The 20,553-nt window shown below is 33.9% G+C and overlaps 1 protein-coding gene across 1 annotated transcript in view; it reads left to right on the top strand.

Moving 5' to 3' along the window:
* LOC144437055 (uncharacterized) overlaps positions 1-20,258 on the top strand; it is a 29,573-nt gene extending 9,315 nt beyond the window's left edge. Inside the window, exons 2-5 of the mRNA XM_078125923.1 lie at positions 8,639-8,882; positions 12,917-13,015; positions 13,717-13,808; positions 20,148-20,258. Of these exons, the coding sequence (XP_077982049.1) occupies positions 8,639-8,882; positions 12,917-13,015; positions 13,717-13,808; positions 20,148-20,258 (546 nt within the window). The remainder of the gene's footprint in view (positions 1-8,638; positions 8,883-12,916; positions 13,016-13,716; positions 13,809-20,147) is intronic.
* The last annotated feature ends 295 nt before the right edge of the window (positions 20,259-20,553 follow it).

The raw sequence follows: 20,553 nt of genomic DNA, 5'->3' as shown, positions 1-20,553 counted from the left end.
GCAAAATTTCTCAAAACTTCTCCAGGACTCGACTCGACTCGACTATTGTTTCTCATTACTCCAAATTACTGAAAATGAGTCACTCGTAGTTTGTAAAGAAAATATTAAGACTTCACTTGCTTGTAGCGAAGGAGATTTACAGTTCTTTTCCCAGACGCAAGCCAATGATATTTAATGAACTATCAAGATCTGCGGGCCTGATCACAAGGTTTCACTTTGAGATAGACACCAAAAAGATAACACACAAACATCACGTACACAATGTGACACAACTCATCCTAGTCTGTATTCACACGCAGATTATATTTTATCATATTCCTTCTGAAATATGTTTTATTTAAATGCTTATTGTGTGTAAATACATAACCTATAACATACAATCTAATAGTCAGCATGCACAATGTACACTGCACAGAACGCGCGCCACTCGTACTCACTGAGGATTTGAACACATAAATATAATCTTGACTTCATGGAACGTCCAGTGCATATCATGTTTAATTCTATTAATTTCGACGGTAACAATAGTATTAAAGATAAATAACAAAAAAAAGTCAAGACGACTGTTGACAGTCTAAACTCATCCCTATGCAGCCACTAACTCAGAACACGTACAACACTCTCTACATTGGCTATCGATTAGTTCTCGTATGCAATACAAAAAATTTTGTGTGATGCGACAGTCACCACTATCTTTGTCGTCTTATTTAGCTGTATGCTCCCCCTACACAATGTCTATCATCTTCAGATACCGTCGTCTGAAAATATCATATGTCATAAAAGAGTTGGTGAACGATCCTTCTCTTACACAGTTCCTTCAATCTGGAACAATTTACCCTGCAATCTACGTCATCTGCACTCTCAGTCATCTTTCTGCTGTAATTTTAAAACCCAATTACATCTTTTAGCCTTCCCAACCCATCTCTCCCCACGTTGTTGCCATTATTCTGATTGTCACCCTGCGTCCTTCCATTGTAAATCTGTAACGCGTTCTTTTTTAGCGCCTGGAGTTCTCCGGAGAGCAGGTTCATAATGTTCTATATTAATATCTGCCTGTGTTTATTGTCAAGGTGTGCACACTGCAGCAAAAGTTAGCAATTCTTGACAGACTATGGCTTGCAATGTTAATGTTGAACATTTCTGAGATCGTTCGAAATCATTTGCATTCGAGCTTTTCAGGGGAAGATACCCTCTGTTATCTGTTATTCGTAAAATGTGAAATATTGTTTCTTGTTATTAGTGAGTAAGTTTTCAACATGATTTGTTCAATGATATATTATCTCTACTGGTCAATTGACGTGTGTGCCGCTTTATATAAGTACTTTAAGGGTAAATGTCAAAACAATCAATTTTCTTTGTTTATGACAATTGACTTTGTGAAACCTGATAACCCATCCATTTATTTTTACATGGAATCTCAACACTGATTAATTCAACAGAAAGATACTGTATATTTTTATCACTCGTTACCATGAAAACAAGGTAAGAAGAGAGATTTAACCTGCAGCACATGATATCGGTAAAGTACTCTTTCCCTGTCACATACCTTTTTATATTAGATGATTAACACTCAATTATCTCGTATAGATTAATAATTGAAATATTTAAAATATGTAGTTTGTGAAATTATTGGATTAAGAAAATATATTTGACAAAACTATGTAGGTCACATAGTCCATATAACATATTTAGATCGTTCTCACAATAACTTTGTGATGATCAGTGCAGAGTTATGCTTGCATATCATTGAATGCAGTAACCTTTGATAGTCGTAAACACGCTTTCTCTCTTATCAGATAGAATATATTCGAGGGAAATGAAAATATATGAACTTTTTAAATAAGTTATGGCAAAACCCCTCTAAATATTAATTATGTTTGAAATGAACAAGCAATTGCAAGAAGCTAATAATACACTGAAAGTAGTGACATAATCGGGGCTAGAAATGATATGTTCACATTAAATTTGTTTTTCCACAAGGAGATAGAAACCAAATATTTATTATATATTTTGATTTTATACTTTTCATGAAGATCTCTGACGGTCACTTTATAACCTGATATTCATAATTTATGTAATATGTAACTTATACAAAACTACAAATGTCATTGGTACATGTTAGATATATAAATGTGACCCAGTATAGTGTTAGCTATATATTCTTATGTACGTTATCGACATTTAGATGCTATTTCCCAATATTTTCCTTTGTTCAACAAAGAGTGACCTAAAGAGGAGTTGTCAATATCGATAGACGAGTCGATAGACGAGTACTGACGACCCCTATTAGATCACAAGTATTTTCTGGTTGAATGAAGTAAGACATTGAATAATATAATTATACCGGCGCCAGTAATATTAAAGAGAAATCAAGGAAAGCAATGACAATTTTGAACGTTTTGACTCTTATTTTGAAGACAACAGAACCAGTGACGTAGACGCGCGATTTCATATTTGTTGGCTCGTGCATGGTATGATACAAAACATGCTTTTGACGGTGAATGTGTCGTTTATCTAACCGTGTCAAAGGTAAACTTACTTTGAAGGGTGTGCAATCCTAGGTCAAACATAGGATTAGAAAATTATATTTAAAGAAACAAATTTTATTGAGTTGAAAAAGATGACCGTGTTATGTCTAGATGACACTCACCTTTTATATACTATTAATACATGATATATTTGGTGACATCGTTATGCTATTACAACTTCTGAAACCCAGAAAAACGCGATTTTACATGCTTAATCGCGTAAATCTTCACATTTACATGTAATGTACTTTAAAATGAAAACACAGCTTGTTAAAAGAAATTGTGTTGTCAGAAAGTTAATCAGCATCATCATATATTTAGAGCTGATAATTGACAATGGAATCTCCATAGATCAGTGGAAAGGGTACTCAGGGAATACTGAGCGTTATTGTCAGATTTTGAAGACTAGCATGCGTTAGTATTTCGTTTGAAACACCTTCTTTGAGTACTTTCCGATTTATATTTGGAGTTCTACAGTAAGAACCCGCGATGGATTATTGTGAAAGTCAATTAGTATATCATCAATAATGGATTTGGACTCATTTTGGAAACTACTTTTATTTTGAAATCTTTATCTTATAGTGAACTTTACATTGAAACGTAGTGCTACGTTTGAATACTTCTCTGACAACGCCTTTTGCTACTATTGTGGCATTTACTCATAGTACTTTTTTTCTGTTGCCATGGCAAAATATCCTTCTCTCAAAGAATCATTGTAAGATTGGTATACATTGGTTATACAATATCATTCCATGATGAATTCACAAGACTTTCTTTCTTGATTTTTTCAAGGAAACATTTAGTGACACTAGCCTACGGGCATAAGTAAATTTTTAGAAAATCTACAATAGAGATCTTCCTACCTGCCACACCTAATTGCTACAGTTGTGTTTGATAGATTTACGCGTGGCGAGTTCTCAACCCCGAGGATCTAGGAAAGAAAATCGTGTTTAGGGTTACTTAGCAAGCTAACAACAAGACGGCAACTTTTAACCTTCTGAAGAGTAGAATTCATTCTTGTTTTTTTGTGGCATGACAAAAATATTAATCAGACCTAAACAATGTTTACCATCTTATGCCGCTCGAATATGATACACTAGCAGTACACGTGGTTATTCAAGAATTTAGGGGAAAGTTGAAATTTCTAGTTAAACCTGCACTAACTGCAACTTAACTGGGATATGTTATTTCATCAAATAATCAAAGATATATTCAATAAAAATTTGCCAATTACTTGTAAAAAAGTCACAATGTTGTATCTGTTAATTAGTGGTCAATATTATATGTAGGTTGTGTAGTGGCAAGTGAAAGCTTGGTATTCAATCTGTCACCATATTAAAACTGTACTAGTTATAACTAGTGTTATTTTTCCATCAGACAACCACAATATATTCTTATAAACTCAGATTGTGTCACTTTTAAAACAAAATGTAACAGGCCTGTCAATGTGTTGCAATTATATCCCACTTTGCCATGTCTTTGTCAATGTCAATGTATGTACCGAATGATATCTGTACAGTACGGTAATGTGTGAATTACATGCCAAACATGCTGCGGTAGACTTTCGACAAGAACGTCGTTAAAAAGTATAACAGCCTCATATATCTTTTGATAAAATTGTGACGTTGTATTCGATCATTTGTTTTCTGTTCAATTTTACTCTGAAAACACGTTTAGTTAGTAGTTTGACATCGTACATCGTGCGACGATGAAAACATGTATTTTCCAAAATGGCGGGTAGTGACGTCACAAACTATCGCGTGGTTTTGGAGTAAAATATTCTTATACGACCCTAGGATGTATTCTCCGTTTTCGAGTCATATTTAGACCACACCATTAATACTTAATTATAACGGTTCACCATTAGTTAATGCTACATCGACGGTACCACCAGACAAACTCACAGAATTGTGAGGCTAGTGTGAAAATACGCACTGAATACCAAGATTACTGATTGATTGATTGATAGATTGATTAATTGGATTGATTGATTGATTGATTGATTGATTGATTGATTGATTGATTGATTGATTGATTGATTGATTGATTGATTGATTGATTGATTGATTGATTGATTGATTGATTGATTAATTAATTAATCAATTTATTTATTTATTTACTTATTTATTTATTTATTTAAGATGTCTACAGGATCACCCCATTTACAGACACTTCGAAATTGGAAAAAACTAAAAATATATTCAATATTTACGAAAAACATTTAAAAACCAAAATAAAATACACAAAGCTCCGTAAATTTCACAAACCAGATATTTCATTAGGACAGTTTTTGCTAAAATTACTGAGACTGGAAAACTATGTCAGTGTTTGCAAAGGTCATAGGTCAATATTAGTGATTCCTTTGAGTAGAATTAAAACGAGACGGTGTGGTGGGAACGGAACACTGGCAACAATACTCATACACCGAGTTAACAGAGCATTTTATATAATAAGACTGCATCCAGTAATTTCCTACGAAATCGAGAAATTTATCCTGTTTCAATTTTAGTGATAACAACCTTCTGGTGGGGTGACCAAACTTGTGGACAATACTCTAGTTGACTCCGTACAAGCGATTTATATAAATTAATGATACAAGAACTGTCATGGAAATACCTGTAGGTACGCTTTATCAAACAAACTAGCCTGTAAGCCTTTCTGACGATGTCCTGAATATGTAACTCCCAGCTTAAATATATAGTTGAGAGGACAACACAAGGTCTTTGACTTGGTTTACAAGGTCGATTTTGATGCCGTTAATCGTATATTAATGAGAAAGTCTTCTTCCCATTGAAAGTAATCACATTACATTTCTTCAAATTAAGTTTGAGGTGCCACAGATTGCGTCCAATAATCGACACGTCCTTTCACATGACTTGGGCGAATTAATGGTCTATGTATATCAAAATAGATATCTTGGAGTGTGCTGAACACTGAACGTCTTAAGGTTGTTGTGAAAGATACTGTACAATTCAAACCCGTGTTACCTGAGACATCGTATAATGCGCTCCCTTTCCCCTGGGATGATTTGCAGAGGGAAATCACTCAATATTAATCTAGTTTATAGCTCAGTATTATCTGGTTGTTTGTATACATCCTTACTAACAGTCGTAACCGACCTCTTGATTAACTCATGAATATTTTCTGGTTTTGTTTGACGATTCTTTTCAATCTATACATATCCAAGTTATCTATTAGTAAGACTCCAGACTAGTATTTTCTATTAAACATAAATCGTATGAATCATTTTACTGACTGTCACATGACTTTGTAAAAAATAAGTTTTGATAAGGTGTTCAATTAAAATGAAGTAGAAACTGTGCAACTCGTATGTACAGGAAGTGGTAAAAACCATGTCCACATAACCTTTGCATTGTTTTATAAAACCACTGACAAGGGAAGCCTTTTTTCCCTGTCTGTAATAAATCACTTTACGCCTTCTTCGTCTTTGTTATTTAATAATGGTTGTCATTTCTAGACGGATTAGTATGGTCAGTATACACACATGATGACATCATCACTAGACCTTGGTCCAAGGTTTTTGTAGTCGCTGCCATGTCAAGAACAAACTAATCAAAGAAATCATTAGAATGTCTTGTTAGCCACTTTAATACTTCTTGCTTGACGATTTAGCTCATTTGAGCGCAGTTCAAATAACGCGAAACTTCGACTAACCATTTACCATTAGCCTTCTGAGCAATTAACACGTGGCTTACGAATGTAAAATATGTGTGTCTCAAACAAAGATAATGTGCGTCTCAAACACCCAAATGCTAAGTTTTTATGACAAAGAGTGTAACACTACTAATCAGAGACTCAATACCTTTGGTGATCCTCCAGAGTTCACCGTCAGTAACCTCACAGGAAGCGATGGAAAAACTAAGTCCCGTCTTGTTTGACACAATGCTGTTCATTCTTGTTTTCGAACAGCACACGCTATATCGATTCTGTGACTGAAATCAACCTACAACTATTAAAATAGATTAAAAACAAACAGTTTAAGGACCCTTACATCAAAATCAAACTTTAATTCTGAATAAGAATATCCTTGTCGGTGGAAAGTCAATTCGTAAACCTGATATATTTCCTGCATGAGAGTAACATCCGTGGAGACATATAGTAAAAATGTTATATCCTCGATATTGATTTGTATGTCTTCGATATAAGGATACACCAGCAGTCCGCTATGCGTCATTCTGATTGTATCCTTGCCATGGGGTATATAACCCGATATCAGGACAATGACATTATATATGTAATATTTCTTGACAGACAATGTTTAATATTACTTTTTCTTATAAATAGTCACTCTTTAATACATCATGTTTGCCACTGTGTAATATTTCGCCTTGGAGATTATCAGCAAGAATACGTAGACTTTAGAATCGTCTGAAAAGAAAATCGCTAGGAGCAATTCCCAGCACACACAAAATGTCACCCATCACGCGTTCTTAAATTCAGGGACAAAAAACAATGATGATCCATTGGTCAGTTTATAGGGGCCTAAGTGCTAAGTTTAAAATCATACATTATACCAAATCAGTAAAAAAACAAACCATAGTTTAATTGTGTCACATATCATGTATAGTCATTGCATGTAGGATCTAACAGTTTCAACAATTATGAAGCCTTCTATTCGTGTGGATGGTATTCAAAATATTTGTGTACTTGTGGATACAGTGAAATTGTTTCTTTCAATAGTATTGGTCATGGAGTATTATTGTCCAGAATATATCTACGTCATACCTTAATCACTGAGTAAAGGAAGGCAACCCGGAGTCGTTAAGTGACGTTGTTACGGGTTAATCGAAAATGTTCAACATCATTGTAATTTAAAGCCTTGGCACAAAAATTACTCGCCTATATCACAGACAAGTGCCTATATGTCACTCATTTTGCCTTTCAACAGGAAGACAGAACCAGTGTGTTTTCTTTCTTCTGTTCAGTCTTTATCAGTTTATAATTTCATTTTTTATTCACAGGACATGTATATATGTGGAGGGGACATGTTCCATGGCATTTTTTGAGACTGGAAACGGCAACGAAGCTAATTGTAGACACATAGATGTGTCATAGCCGTTAAATATGATTATCATATACCCAGTACCGATTCCAATGCAATTCAATGGAGAGCACGCGCATCGAATCCTGGCAATAATTTTCCGTATCACGGCCCGGCACACTTTGCACCCAAATATGGCAAGTGGTGCACTCATTGATATCCGTTCACTCAGTGGCTTTGTTAATTTCTTCACTATTTTGACGTTTCTGCGAAAAAAAATAATATTTCAGTGCCAATTTATGTGATTATGTGATTCAAATGATGATTCCGTGCCACTACATGGGGTATATGATAAAACCTTTACGGCTATGGAAATATAACAGGATAGTAGAGAAATGTCGACTGTACTGTTTTATTTCCAGTTATAAAGTTTACGGATATGGGTTTTGCGGACCTCGGTAGTACTATTTACGGGCCCTCCTAAAGTCGGGCCTTTCCACCGTACAACCAACATTGAATGAAAAATCTCATTATTTGTTTCAATGTACTCTTTAGCTTTCTCTATACCTTGACATCTATTATAACATCATGAAATAACTAAGAAAAAGTATATAATGATTCACCAAATAATGAAATGGTGAATATTATAATGGGTATACTTAAATTCGCATACATACATACATACATACATACATACATACATACATACATACATACATACATACATACGTACGTACGTACGTGCGTGCGTGCGTGCGTACGTACGTACGTACATACATAGATACATACATACATACATACATACATACATACATACATACATACATACATACAATGTACATACATACTTATGTATTCAACACATGAATTTTGGATTTACCTGTGCGTGTGTTCGTGTGTGTGTGTGTATGTTTGTTTGTGTGTGTGTGTGCGTGTGTTTGTTTGGAATTATTTTTGTTTGTTATGTTTGTTTGTTATTTTTGTTTGTTTGTTTGTATGTTTGTTTGTTTGTTTGTTTGTGTGTGTGTGTGTGTGTGTGTGTGTGTGTGTTCATTGTAGTATAATATAGTTATAAAGTTACAATATTTCTCCTGTTTTATTTCCATAGGTTGTGGAGCTTCTGAACAAACTGTACACATCCTTTGACGCTCGAATTGACATGTACGATGTTTACAAAGTTGAAACCATTGGCGATGCATATATGGTCGTTAGTGGACTTCCGCATAGAAACGGAACGCGTCATGCAGGTGAAATAGCAACTCTTGCTTTGGAGCTACTGTTCTCAATGCAAGATTTCCGAATTCCACATCTATCCGAGGAGAGATTGTTGCTAAGGATTGGTGTACACTCAGGTACTGTTCATATTGGTTAATTTAGTAAAGTGTTGCATTTTGTGGTCTCAGTGGAAATGTATAATGTTTGATGTTTAAATATTTCAGAATGTCTAATCTCCAAAGGCTATCATGTGTCTATTGTTCCAGTAGTTGTGTGTGTGTGGTGTTATTGTTTATATCATTAACCAAATACAGAGTAGACACTTTTAAAGTAATGACTTGTGTTATCTTTAACATACATACATACATACATACATACATACATACATACATACATACATACATACATACATACATACATAAATACATGCATGCATGCATGCATGCATGCATACACACACACACACACACACACACATACATACATACATACATACATACATACATACATACATACATACATACATACATACATACATACATACATACATACATACATAGCTGCTACAAAGTGAAATCTTATAAACCTCAATAAATCCTCGCATTGGTTTTAGTCATATTCAATCTTAGGTCATTGTAGTTGACTACGGCCGCCATGTTTGACAAGTTCTTGTACATCCGTGTGGCGGAGATAGAAATTCTCTATTGAAAAGAAAAGTTCTCTCAAAGTTGGAGCAGAAACAACTACAAATGTTTCTTGAGTGAATTCAAACTCATTGTCGCAAAATTTATAAGATTAAATGTTGTCTACGTGAAAATCAGGACAGTTTGAGGATTGGTTATGACCATGATGTATACCTCACTGTCTATGCATTTGTAGCATGTACTAACTTTGAAACAAAATCCTTGGAATGAAGGTATGAGGCTCGTACGTTTACATTTTGGCTTACTTTTATTAAATCATAACGTCATACGGTATACCATTATTTATGTGTTATGCTATAATTTTTGATAAATGGTTGTTGAATTTTGCGGCCTATTTTCTTTACAATATTTTACCGGTATGTTTATGTCCTCTTGGACCTTGCATGCCTTGGAAGTAGTCGGGTTCGACCTTGTAATTGGCGCGCAAGGATCTTCTGACATACATATCAATTTTTCACAACTACTCGCTATAGATCGTTAGTTGCATATTTTATTTGGAGTCAGTGTAACAAAATATACTGGGTAGGATTTATTTTAATAGCAAAATCATTTCATTTGTTGGTGGTATACTTTATGTCAGAGACGTAGTTTTTACTAAATCATGCCATTTGTAATCATACTTTATGCTTCCATAGAAACGGGTCTTCTATTTTAGACAATTTGTATTAGAACAGATATCAGCAACTTGTACATGCCAACAGCAAGGAAGTTTTTTCCTAAATTTTGATTTTTTTTTAAAAATGTTTTATTTCTAATTTTTTTTAAATCCATGTAATATGGTTATTTTGGTTGTCATGGCAACTGATGATCATAAAGTAATCACTTTTTTGAACTCAGCAGAACAAACTACCCAATGTAGGGTGGTCAATGTCCAAATAAAATAGATTATTATTAAATTTTAATAATAACGTTATTTGTCAGATGCATATGTATTTAACCGAAACAACATATACAAGCCTATTGTACGTTTCCATGGAAACAGGTCTCCTATTTTAGACAATTTATGTTATAGCAGATAGCACCAACTCATACATGCCACAAACAAGGAAATTATTGTACTAAATTTCATTTAATTTCATAAATGTCAAATTTTGGAAAAATAATTATGATATTACGGTGATTTGGTTACCATGGCAACGGATGTTCATAAAATTGCCCCTTTATGAACACAGCACAATAAACTACCTCAGGTAGGGTGGTCAATATCCAAATAAACTTTATTATTATTAAAATTATTATTATACAATACAATATTATTTAATTATTATTAATATTATTATTATTATTGTTGTTGTTGTTGTTGTTGTTGTTGTTGTTGTTGTTGTTGTTGTTATGATTAAAATCATTTTAACTACTTTTTATCTGTAAATGTTCTCGATCTCAAAATGCAAATCTTGTCAAAATGTTGTGCATGTGTTAAATTAGTGTAGTCTGCTACTACATACAGGAGATCTAACTTCATTTATGAATATATCTTAGATTTATTGGAAAATTGTAACCTACACATGACTAAATATATATGTACTTTGTTAGGAGATAAATGAAGTTAGAAATTTTACTCCTGTTATCCAAAATTGAACAAGACGATGTTATTTTAGTTATTTGTTCTGTTGACGTAGGTAGGTCGATTTTAAAAGGGCTATATATGGCAATACATCGACATATAATGGGGATTGACTTGATTTAGTGATTCAACGGCGTTCTTATCAACAAGTCGTATTTTTCCGCCCGTATCTGTGACACAACGTGTTATTAATCAATTTGTAAAGTGTTGTTAAGGTATATTCACATCACAAAATGTCTCCTACAAGTACCATCGGCGTTTCCATCTCGAGTTCGTTAGACTTAACAGTAAGCAGTCATCTTATATCTAATGAATCCCATTGAGTCAATGTTGACGAAGGGTGAGTAGTCATGTGCAAGGATACAATGACAGTGATAAACTATTAGGGAGTATATTCACAAATGTTTGGTGTGAACGCCCTTTAATATCTAGTTTTTGTTTGCAAATTTCGACAAAAAGAACTCAATATGAAATTTTACAATCTAATAACACTTGCGTATACAAATTTATTTATTGAGACACAGTTACTATGTTGTGTGTTGGAATAGAAGCTAATGAGTTTCTACATACCGAATCAAATCAAGTAAATATGTCACAGCAATGAACTGAAATGTAACATGATAAATGAAACATGTCAACAGTTATGATTATGATTAAATTATAATCGTGATTAAAATTAATTATTTCAGCAGCCTTCCTATCGTTATTGGGTTCTTTATAGATCAAGAAATGTAATTTTTGCCCTTCACAATCTCGATCTTTTCTGTGTAAGGTAGAATTCGCTGATGTTCTTAAAATCTATCTTTGCCATATCAAAGATTGTTCCTCATTTCAAATAGTAAACGAAAGTTTGGGTCCACTTACTTGTTTCCACAAGAAATTAGGAAACCTACAGTAAGATTCAGTTTCGATACTAATGTCAATGGAAAGTGTTGATCCATCACTGTAGTTCACGTAATCAATAACATATACAATTACATTATATATAAGTGGCTCAAAGGATCGGATAAAGAAGGGGAAAAGAAGCAATATTAATGTAGACCTTCATGATTGATATATTCATTTTGATGTTCAACGTTTTTTCCCGCAAAATACCGCAAACGAAACGTTACCTTACAACCTGCTGACATGCTTTTAAAAGATATGTTGACTGTGATATATTACAATGAATTTCTAACTACCTGTTTTAACGGTTGAATAGTATTCCGTCAGGGATCTTTAATTAGCCATTGCATTGAGACTAACAACAAACAGCTTATAGTATATGTAATGTTTCTGCGCCATTAATTATATAATTTCATTTGATGAAATGACCCACAGTAATGAGTTAATTATGTATACTGGTCGTGTACGCAATAAGCCGTTTGTTGTTTAATTGATATTGTTCCATCAAGATACAATTGGTTGACACCTTCAAAACATGGGGATTACTATTGAACAGACATGCAATTAACTTTGTAACTTAGAAAGTACTTGGCATGTGATTAAACTCGTTTTTTCCCCTTCTAATCGTTTGAGTGTTTTTCATATGTGCAAGGTATCAGTCTACATGTCTATCTATAGGTAGAGTGACGGAAACTGTTTGATACTTTCTGTGACAGAATAGAAGACTAACTTGCCGCTTTAGCTATTCAGAATCTGTAGTGTAAACAAGTACCATTGATGGAGTTAGACACCGTGGCACTTGTATTGCATATCATTAGGCGAAATATTAGATACCACTAATGACTTTTGTGAAGATCAGAGTGTACAGTATTGGAATAACTTACACATGCTTCTATGTAAATATTACTGTTAGTACAATACTTACTCAAACTTGAACCTTCGAAGATCAATGTATACATACACGTTCTTTAAAAACAACAAAACATACAGTATAATTTATCGTTATTTTGGCTTTCAGGATCATGTGTTGCTGGAGTTGTTGGAGCTAAAATGCCTCGTTACTGCTTATTCGGCGACACAGTGAATACTGCATCACGAATGGAATCATCAGGAAATCGTAGGTATCAATTTCTTGTGGTGAAGATGACAGATTTGTATTCCTCACTGTGCTTCAATTAATATTTGACAATTAAGTCACCAATTATGTATTCAATTGTACTGGCACTTGAGATAGAGTAAGATATATGTAAGTGCTAACATTGACTGAGATTTAGATTCCATTTAGAATTAGAGACTTTGAACAATGATGAGACAATTGAACAGACACATGAAATGATATGAGATATTAAACTGTCAGCCAATTTGACGTATACATCATCTCTGTCGCTAGAGCTATAGATGTACCGGGACAGCATCTTTCAGTCCCCAACGGATCATTCGGTTCCATGTTTTCAAGGTTGTTAATATAAAATACTAATAAAATGCACAGTGCATTATGTCTCAGTGCTCTTTACAATGCCGAAAACAAAAGTACCAAAATTTAAGTGGCTAAACTAAAATTACAAAATGTATACTCAGTAGTACTGCTTGAAGATATTAAGATTGACATGCATACATACATACATACATACATACATACATACATACATACATACATACATACATACATACATACATACATACATACATACATACATACATACACACACACTCAAACACATAATATGACTACACACACATGATATTAATACATATATGTGTGCCTGTTAACTGTATTATCTTGTTGGCTCATGTATATATCACCTCTTGGCGTTGCAGCACTGAAGATACACTTAAGTGAAGATACAAAGAGGTTTTTAGACAGACTTGGAGGGTATGTGACCGAAGATAGGGGCACATTACAGGTTAAGGTGGGCAATGGGCAGTTTATGGTTGAGTTGTGAAATCGGTATGTGACGGTATAATGTACTCTAAAAATGGTATCCATGATGATATGTTATGTTCTGCAGAGTGTACTCTGAAAAATGGTATCCATGATGGTGTCTTATGTCATTCATATGGATTTTGACTTCAGTGTACAATTTCTTTCTATACCAATGCAAAATGTTAGAATGAAACACATGGATATCATTTTTAGTCCAGGTGTATTTCAGTAACATATTTGATAAGGAAATACTGAAGGACAGAGAAGAAATTTACCTTTAACGTAACAAATGTTTAATATTTTAATTTTAATTGTTTTAGTGAGATAACATGTCTGTAATCACATATACATATCGTGTAAGGTTGGGATGGGGGTTATATAGCCCTGATTTGCTTTGAGTTTTTTTTTTGAGTCAATACAATTGCCATAATTCATGTGCGATTGAACATTGACTCCATATAGTCAAACTCTACGTATCCGAAATTATAAAAGATTTTATTTAGATGAAATTAATGAAATGTGGAAAATTGTAAAGCATGTATATATATAAATGATTGCAGAGGTAACCATTACCCTAGTAGATAGATAAACTAGTATAAATGTATACATTACATGATGTGTTTGATGTTACTAAATACTTTAAATGCAGCCTGAAGCCGTTTTTGTTGTTGTTGTTGTTGTTGTTGTTGTGGTGGTGGTGGTGGTGGTGGTTGTTGTTGTTGTTGTTGTTGTTGTTGTTGTTGTTTTTGTTGTCGTCGTCGTCGTCGTTGTTGTTGTCTTCGTCGTCGTCCAGGTTTTTATCCCAAAAAAGCAAGTCACAAAGATGATGAAAGCCTATAAGCCTACTGCTAATAATTAATATCGTAATATTGTCACTGCATAGCATACTGATTTTAAAAATGGTACTTCTCATTTTTCCCCTCTAAAGATTTCTTCTTTTTGGGAAGGAAATACGAACAGAAATATTATATTATTAGAATTGCCACAATTATATACTTTATTAATTTCAGTACATTACCAATATAGCTTCAAACCATTAATTTAACATCTGAAATTAATCTAAATATCTCCCTGGTTTTGACGTTTTAATATCTGGTTTGTGAACCACCTAAGGACTTACAAATATCATTTAATAATCCCTAGGTTCATCCCGTTGGAAATAATATATCGTGGTACAGTTTAGTCATAAAGGTATATGTCTTAGGTAATTACCTGGGATTCCTCTGATATGTAGTTTGCTCAAGTTGCGCAAGAATAGTAACTTTGATTTTGATAGACGAGCAAAGGGAGGTGTATAATCGATCGGGTAGTTTCATGTCATGAAATCGTCATTTAATGCCATAATTAGGATGGGAGGTTCAAAGGTTTTGATTTGAGCTATTATGGACATTCCATCCATTTGAAGCAAATTCATGCTAAATTTAAAACATGATGAGATATCACCAGGTGGTGACATCTTGAGATGTTATATCTCATCCCTATTATAAAATTTGGCATTTCAATTCTTGATAATAATTTCATAAATAGAATTTTGAGATTTTACATCACGATATATTTCCTAATAAAAACAAGCATAAAACTGTTACCCGAATGCAAGAGAAATGTGTTTTCTACTGTGTCTCGTTTACTTAGGTTTCTTGCTATCATCGGTTAGTTTATCTCACATTCAATATTATTTTATGACGTGTACTTGACCATGTGTAGTATAGACACAAAATACATCGAGAAATATGTCTAGACAAAGGTTTCAATACATTATAAGTTCTTCAAATATCTTTAGGCTAGCGTAGAAGTTGCAAAACTCTGAAGACGATAACCCAGTTCACCCTTTATGTACTTTAAAATCATGAAGTTTGTAATTTCAAAACTATTCTGTTTATATGGATGACGGCATTTGAGTACGAAATAAAGTGCTCGTATACAAACATGTCATTCCTTTCATCTAATCCATCAAAATAGAAGCTAGCTTTCCAAACTACCCTATTACTCTATTCAACCGTGCTATTATATATAACTTTCGATTTAGAAGAACGGTGGCCAGGTTGATGCAATTGTACACCTTAGGAATACTGATTACTGAGTGGTCATATAAAGAACTTGTGTGGAATTCTATTGATAACCATCGTTGTATCCAAGTAACCATTGACCACATTTTAAACGACTGAGTTCTAAACTCTTCTTTAAAGTACATTTTTGTGTTCACAGATGCCAGATGATACGTAGAATAGTTTTTAATCCATGCCTTCATTCGCCTTACGGAGAAATGAAACAAAATACAATTTGACATTTAAGTGATTGTATTGATACATTATAGATTGAGTAATTGAACAACTCTATCAAGACGTACATTCAGTTGAAATCGTCTGCCATAAATGTGTATTTGATAACAAGAACAGAACTACTAAATACGTTGTCCAATCAAACGTCTTAATATAGAGCTTTATTGTTACTCTCTCCGTTTACGGTACAGTTGCATTGGAATTGCCCAATTGCATTGGAACTGCTCAATAGGTAATTGTATCTGGAGTCTTTATTTCCAAGTTAAAACCTGATACGCTTATCTTTAAATGATTGAAATTATTTTAGAAAGCTTTGTCTCCTTCCTACAAGGCTTTCTGTTGTTTGGTTTACGTCTTACAAGATTGAAATCGTATAAGTCTGGGCTCCAATCCGTTACAGTTTTATTTTTCTGGCACACTCAATAATGTTATAGCCAACGTCTCTCTGTTTTTTCCTCAACAAAAGTAGTAATATGTGAATATTTAACTGGGCTTTGTGTTCCTTTTTGGTCGGATCTGTACATTTTGAGTTGACGATATCAAGGAGAAGCCTGTAATAAAGCATTTGAGATTCGATGTAATACAAAAATAATAAGTATGGTAAAATCTTGAAAGAGATGACTTGGATAATAGTTGAAAGGCACACAAGCTGAGTTGATTAAGACTCGCAGTATTCTTCTTAACGAAGCATACTTTAACCATCACTAGTAATTAATTGAACTCAAACATAGTATTATGATGTACATAATTAACAATCCGATGACAAGTTATTATATAAACAATCCGATGACAAGTTATTATATAAACAATCCGATGACAAGTTATTATACAAACAATCCGATAACAAGTTATTATACGTGTAAAACTGTTGAGGAAATCCCTCCTATGCAGTCAACTGTTCTAACAATGCAATATTACAATAGTTAACGGGCAAATTCGCCATGTCGAATGTTGCATCATGGGAAATGTGATAATAAATACTTATCAATTAGTATTGTAAACAATGTTGATACATTGTTTGTAACCACAAATAATCAATTCATAGTCATCCTGACCATTGTGGGAGGTTAATTTTATCAGTAGCTCCAGATCAGGTATTACGATAACCACAGATAGTCCCATAGTCCTTTGCGTCTCAGCATGCACAGTCTGGATTGCAAGTTAACATTACATGTATAACAGAATAGTTGTATCAAGTCTCGGTTCGTATTCCAATAACAGTACATACCACCATTTATCCCCGGAGGAGGGTTACAACAATACTTACAACGAATAAAGAAGGCCACGTGAACCAAAGCACAAATATCTTTGAAATACACAATACGTTGTTACGGTGTACTTTGTCTCGTCATCCTGAGGTTATCTGTCAAATTAGGATAAATAGTGGATACATTTTGGAAGAAACTCTGTCTTTGTTGGATCTACAGAGAGAATAGTTGATCAGAAAATGAACTTCAGATTCTACTGCATTTGAATCACAGACAGTAAATTCTACCTCTACTGGTATACTAGTATTCACGTACGTACCTACCCATTTCGATAAGACAGGAGCATCTCAATTTCGTGTCAGTGTTGCCGGCGTTGAGAGCTTTTTAAAGTGGCAAGATACAGTTTGAAATAAAAATGCAGTTAAATTCAAATGTTCGATGCATTCTAAGTTTATTTCTTTGTGTAGTTTTACTCGAGGTTAAAGGTCAGTTTGCTCCACTTTAAATATCGACAACATCTCAGATGAAACACCGTGGAATTAGAATGTCCTCATTCTAAAGAACTATTATCAAATTATGACGTCGACGGTTTTAGAATAAGCCTTTTACATGTGCATACACCGTTATTACTATATGCCAGTCCCAGCATAGTTTACATATAGTTTGTTCTCCTACATGTCTTCCCTCGATGTCAATTATGTCGCCATAGCAACTTATCCATATGTGATCTGAATTATATTTGATGGGTGGAATTAAGAAACTCGAGTCAGTGAATGCTGTTTTCTTGATGATGAAAGACAGTCCCAATTATCTAAAATGATAAAAATACCATTAATCAATATCCTAGCAACTGCGTTCAATACTTATTTCGTGACTAAAAAAGAGGCTACGTAATTTCGACATATGAGGCAGTATTAGCACCGTGGCGGACGTGCCAAGTGAAGATGCAATCATGGATGTGTTTGCCAAATTGCTTTATGAGAGAAGGAATTCTAAATCCAATGGGTTACAAAGTAACATTGAATTCACGGGCATTGAGCTGTCATGATCATGCTGTTTGTAAGATAATAGTCGACAAATTCTCATTATGCAGCTAGGTGGAATTAACATGAGTTTAAAGCGGTCATGACACAAAATCTTGCCTGGCTTGTTAATATTGTCATTATGCAGCTCGGTGGAATTAACATGCATTTAAAGCGGTCATGACATAAAATCTTGCCTGGCTTGTTAATAATCCGTACTCTAAATTGTCAGATGTAAATTAATCCTCAATCCTACATAATTCTTTCGTATTAACGGAAGAACAAGCGAACAGTTGACATAAATCTTAAAGTCGTAGGGTATTCAAATACATTCTGGATAGTTCCATTGAATCTCATCGGATTAGTACAGAATTTAGAGTAACATATTTAATATAAGAACCCAATTCACCATGTCTTATATTTATTGTATTCAGAATATCCAAAACTTTGACTTCATTGCAATGTAGGGTTACTTCATGCACCGCAAACGGCCTCAGAGTGTGTTTTCCTTCTTCGCAGATTCACAATCCTGTTGTGTTGTACATATTTTAATATATTTTCTTATTATACGAGGGATTATAATAATCGAAGGAAAGTAACTATAACTGTTGAGGAAAGACTTATATTTCAAGTTGTAAACTTTTCAATCCTAGTTTTTCAAGAGTCTTAAAAATAATCACTCTAAATATACATTTCAAATGAACGGATTATGTCTATTTTTCACTTTAATCGTCGTTTTCTAATCCTTTAAGAACATTGTTCTCTTCTACCCTGTCTATTAGTCGTCACAATGAACTGCACTAGTCTATTATGTAGTCTGTGTTTGCTGTATCTGTGTCTGTGTCTGTTGTTTCTATGTCTGTATCTGTATCTGTGTCTGTAGCTGTGTCTGCGTCTGTGTCTGTATCTGTGTCTGTGTCTGTATCTGTGTCTGTATATGTAGCTGTGTCTGTGTCTGTGTCTGTGTCTGTGTCTGTGTCTGGTCTGCTATGTCTGTGTTTGTATCTGTGTATCTGTGTTTGTATATGTGTCTCCTGTGTCTGTGTCTGGCTTTCTGTCTGTCTGGCTGGCTGTGTGTCTGACTGTCATCGTTTTCTGCTGAATCAATTCAAACAAAATGTGGTACATACTTTCTTTAGGCCAGTGCTGGTTAGGTTTTGGTAAACATTCTATGAATATTAATGAGGTATTTGCGTAAATAACTATTTTCGGTATTTACACAATACTAATATCAATAGCTGATATTAAGAATGCAAACAGCATGTTTGTGTAGCTTTTAATTTTAATGAGCACTTTTCATAATTAATGATTTTAGGTAATTCGGCATTTATCTGAATAACGCAAGCTTACAATTCCATATGGTCAAGAACATAGACTGATATCAAAGCAGATGTGTCCCCTATAGCCAGTTAATGTAGTTTTTAATCATTTACACATAAAGCAAAATACCGTGTATGGTAGCTCAGAATTTCACAATCTGCACAATCACAATAGTGACAGAAGGAATAAATCGAAAGGCATTCATATATATATATATATATATATATATATATATATATATATATATATATATATATATATATATATATGTATGTATGTATGTATGTATGTATGTATGTATGTATGTATGTATGTATGTATGTATGTATGTATGTATGTATGTATGCATGCATGCATGCATGCATGCATGCATGCATGCATGCATGCATACATACATACATACATACATACATACATACATACATACATACATACATACATACATACATACATATACCGCTATCTACAGAATTACTTTTTTATTTCAATCTTTCAGGGTAAGGGACGAATGAAGACACATTGGTTGATTGGAAAAAGAGAAAATGTTCTAAAAGGCGGTTCTAAATTTGGTGAAATAACCCAAATAATGATAGATGACTACGTGTGATTGATACATGTATATTTCAATCTTGTCATATTTATCTCTCCTAAGTTGAGCGTTGGTTTGGATGATATATGTCTGTCTGTCCAGGTGTGTACACGATAACTAAAAAGAACAGGGCTCACCATAACAACATTTGGTACACACTAAAGCTAATAAACGAAACACAACTAAATTAAAATATCTTACCACACAAATGGTACGAAAGCCGTAGAGGGACTCGGAAGTCGGAAGTCGGAAGTCAGAAGTAAGAAGTCCTTCTACGGCTTTCGTACAAATGCTATGATTTCTCAGCTGAGCG

Source organism: Glandiceps talaboti, chromosome 6 (assembly GCF_964340395.1).
Source record: "Glandiceps talaboti chromosome 6, keGlaTala1.1, whole genome shotgun sequence".
Classification (NCBI taxonomy): Eukaryota; Metazoa; Hemichordata; class Enteropneusta; family Spengelidae; genus Glandiceps; species Glandiceps talaboti.
This window is presented reverse-complemented; position numbering and strand designations above follow the sequence as displayed.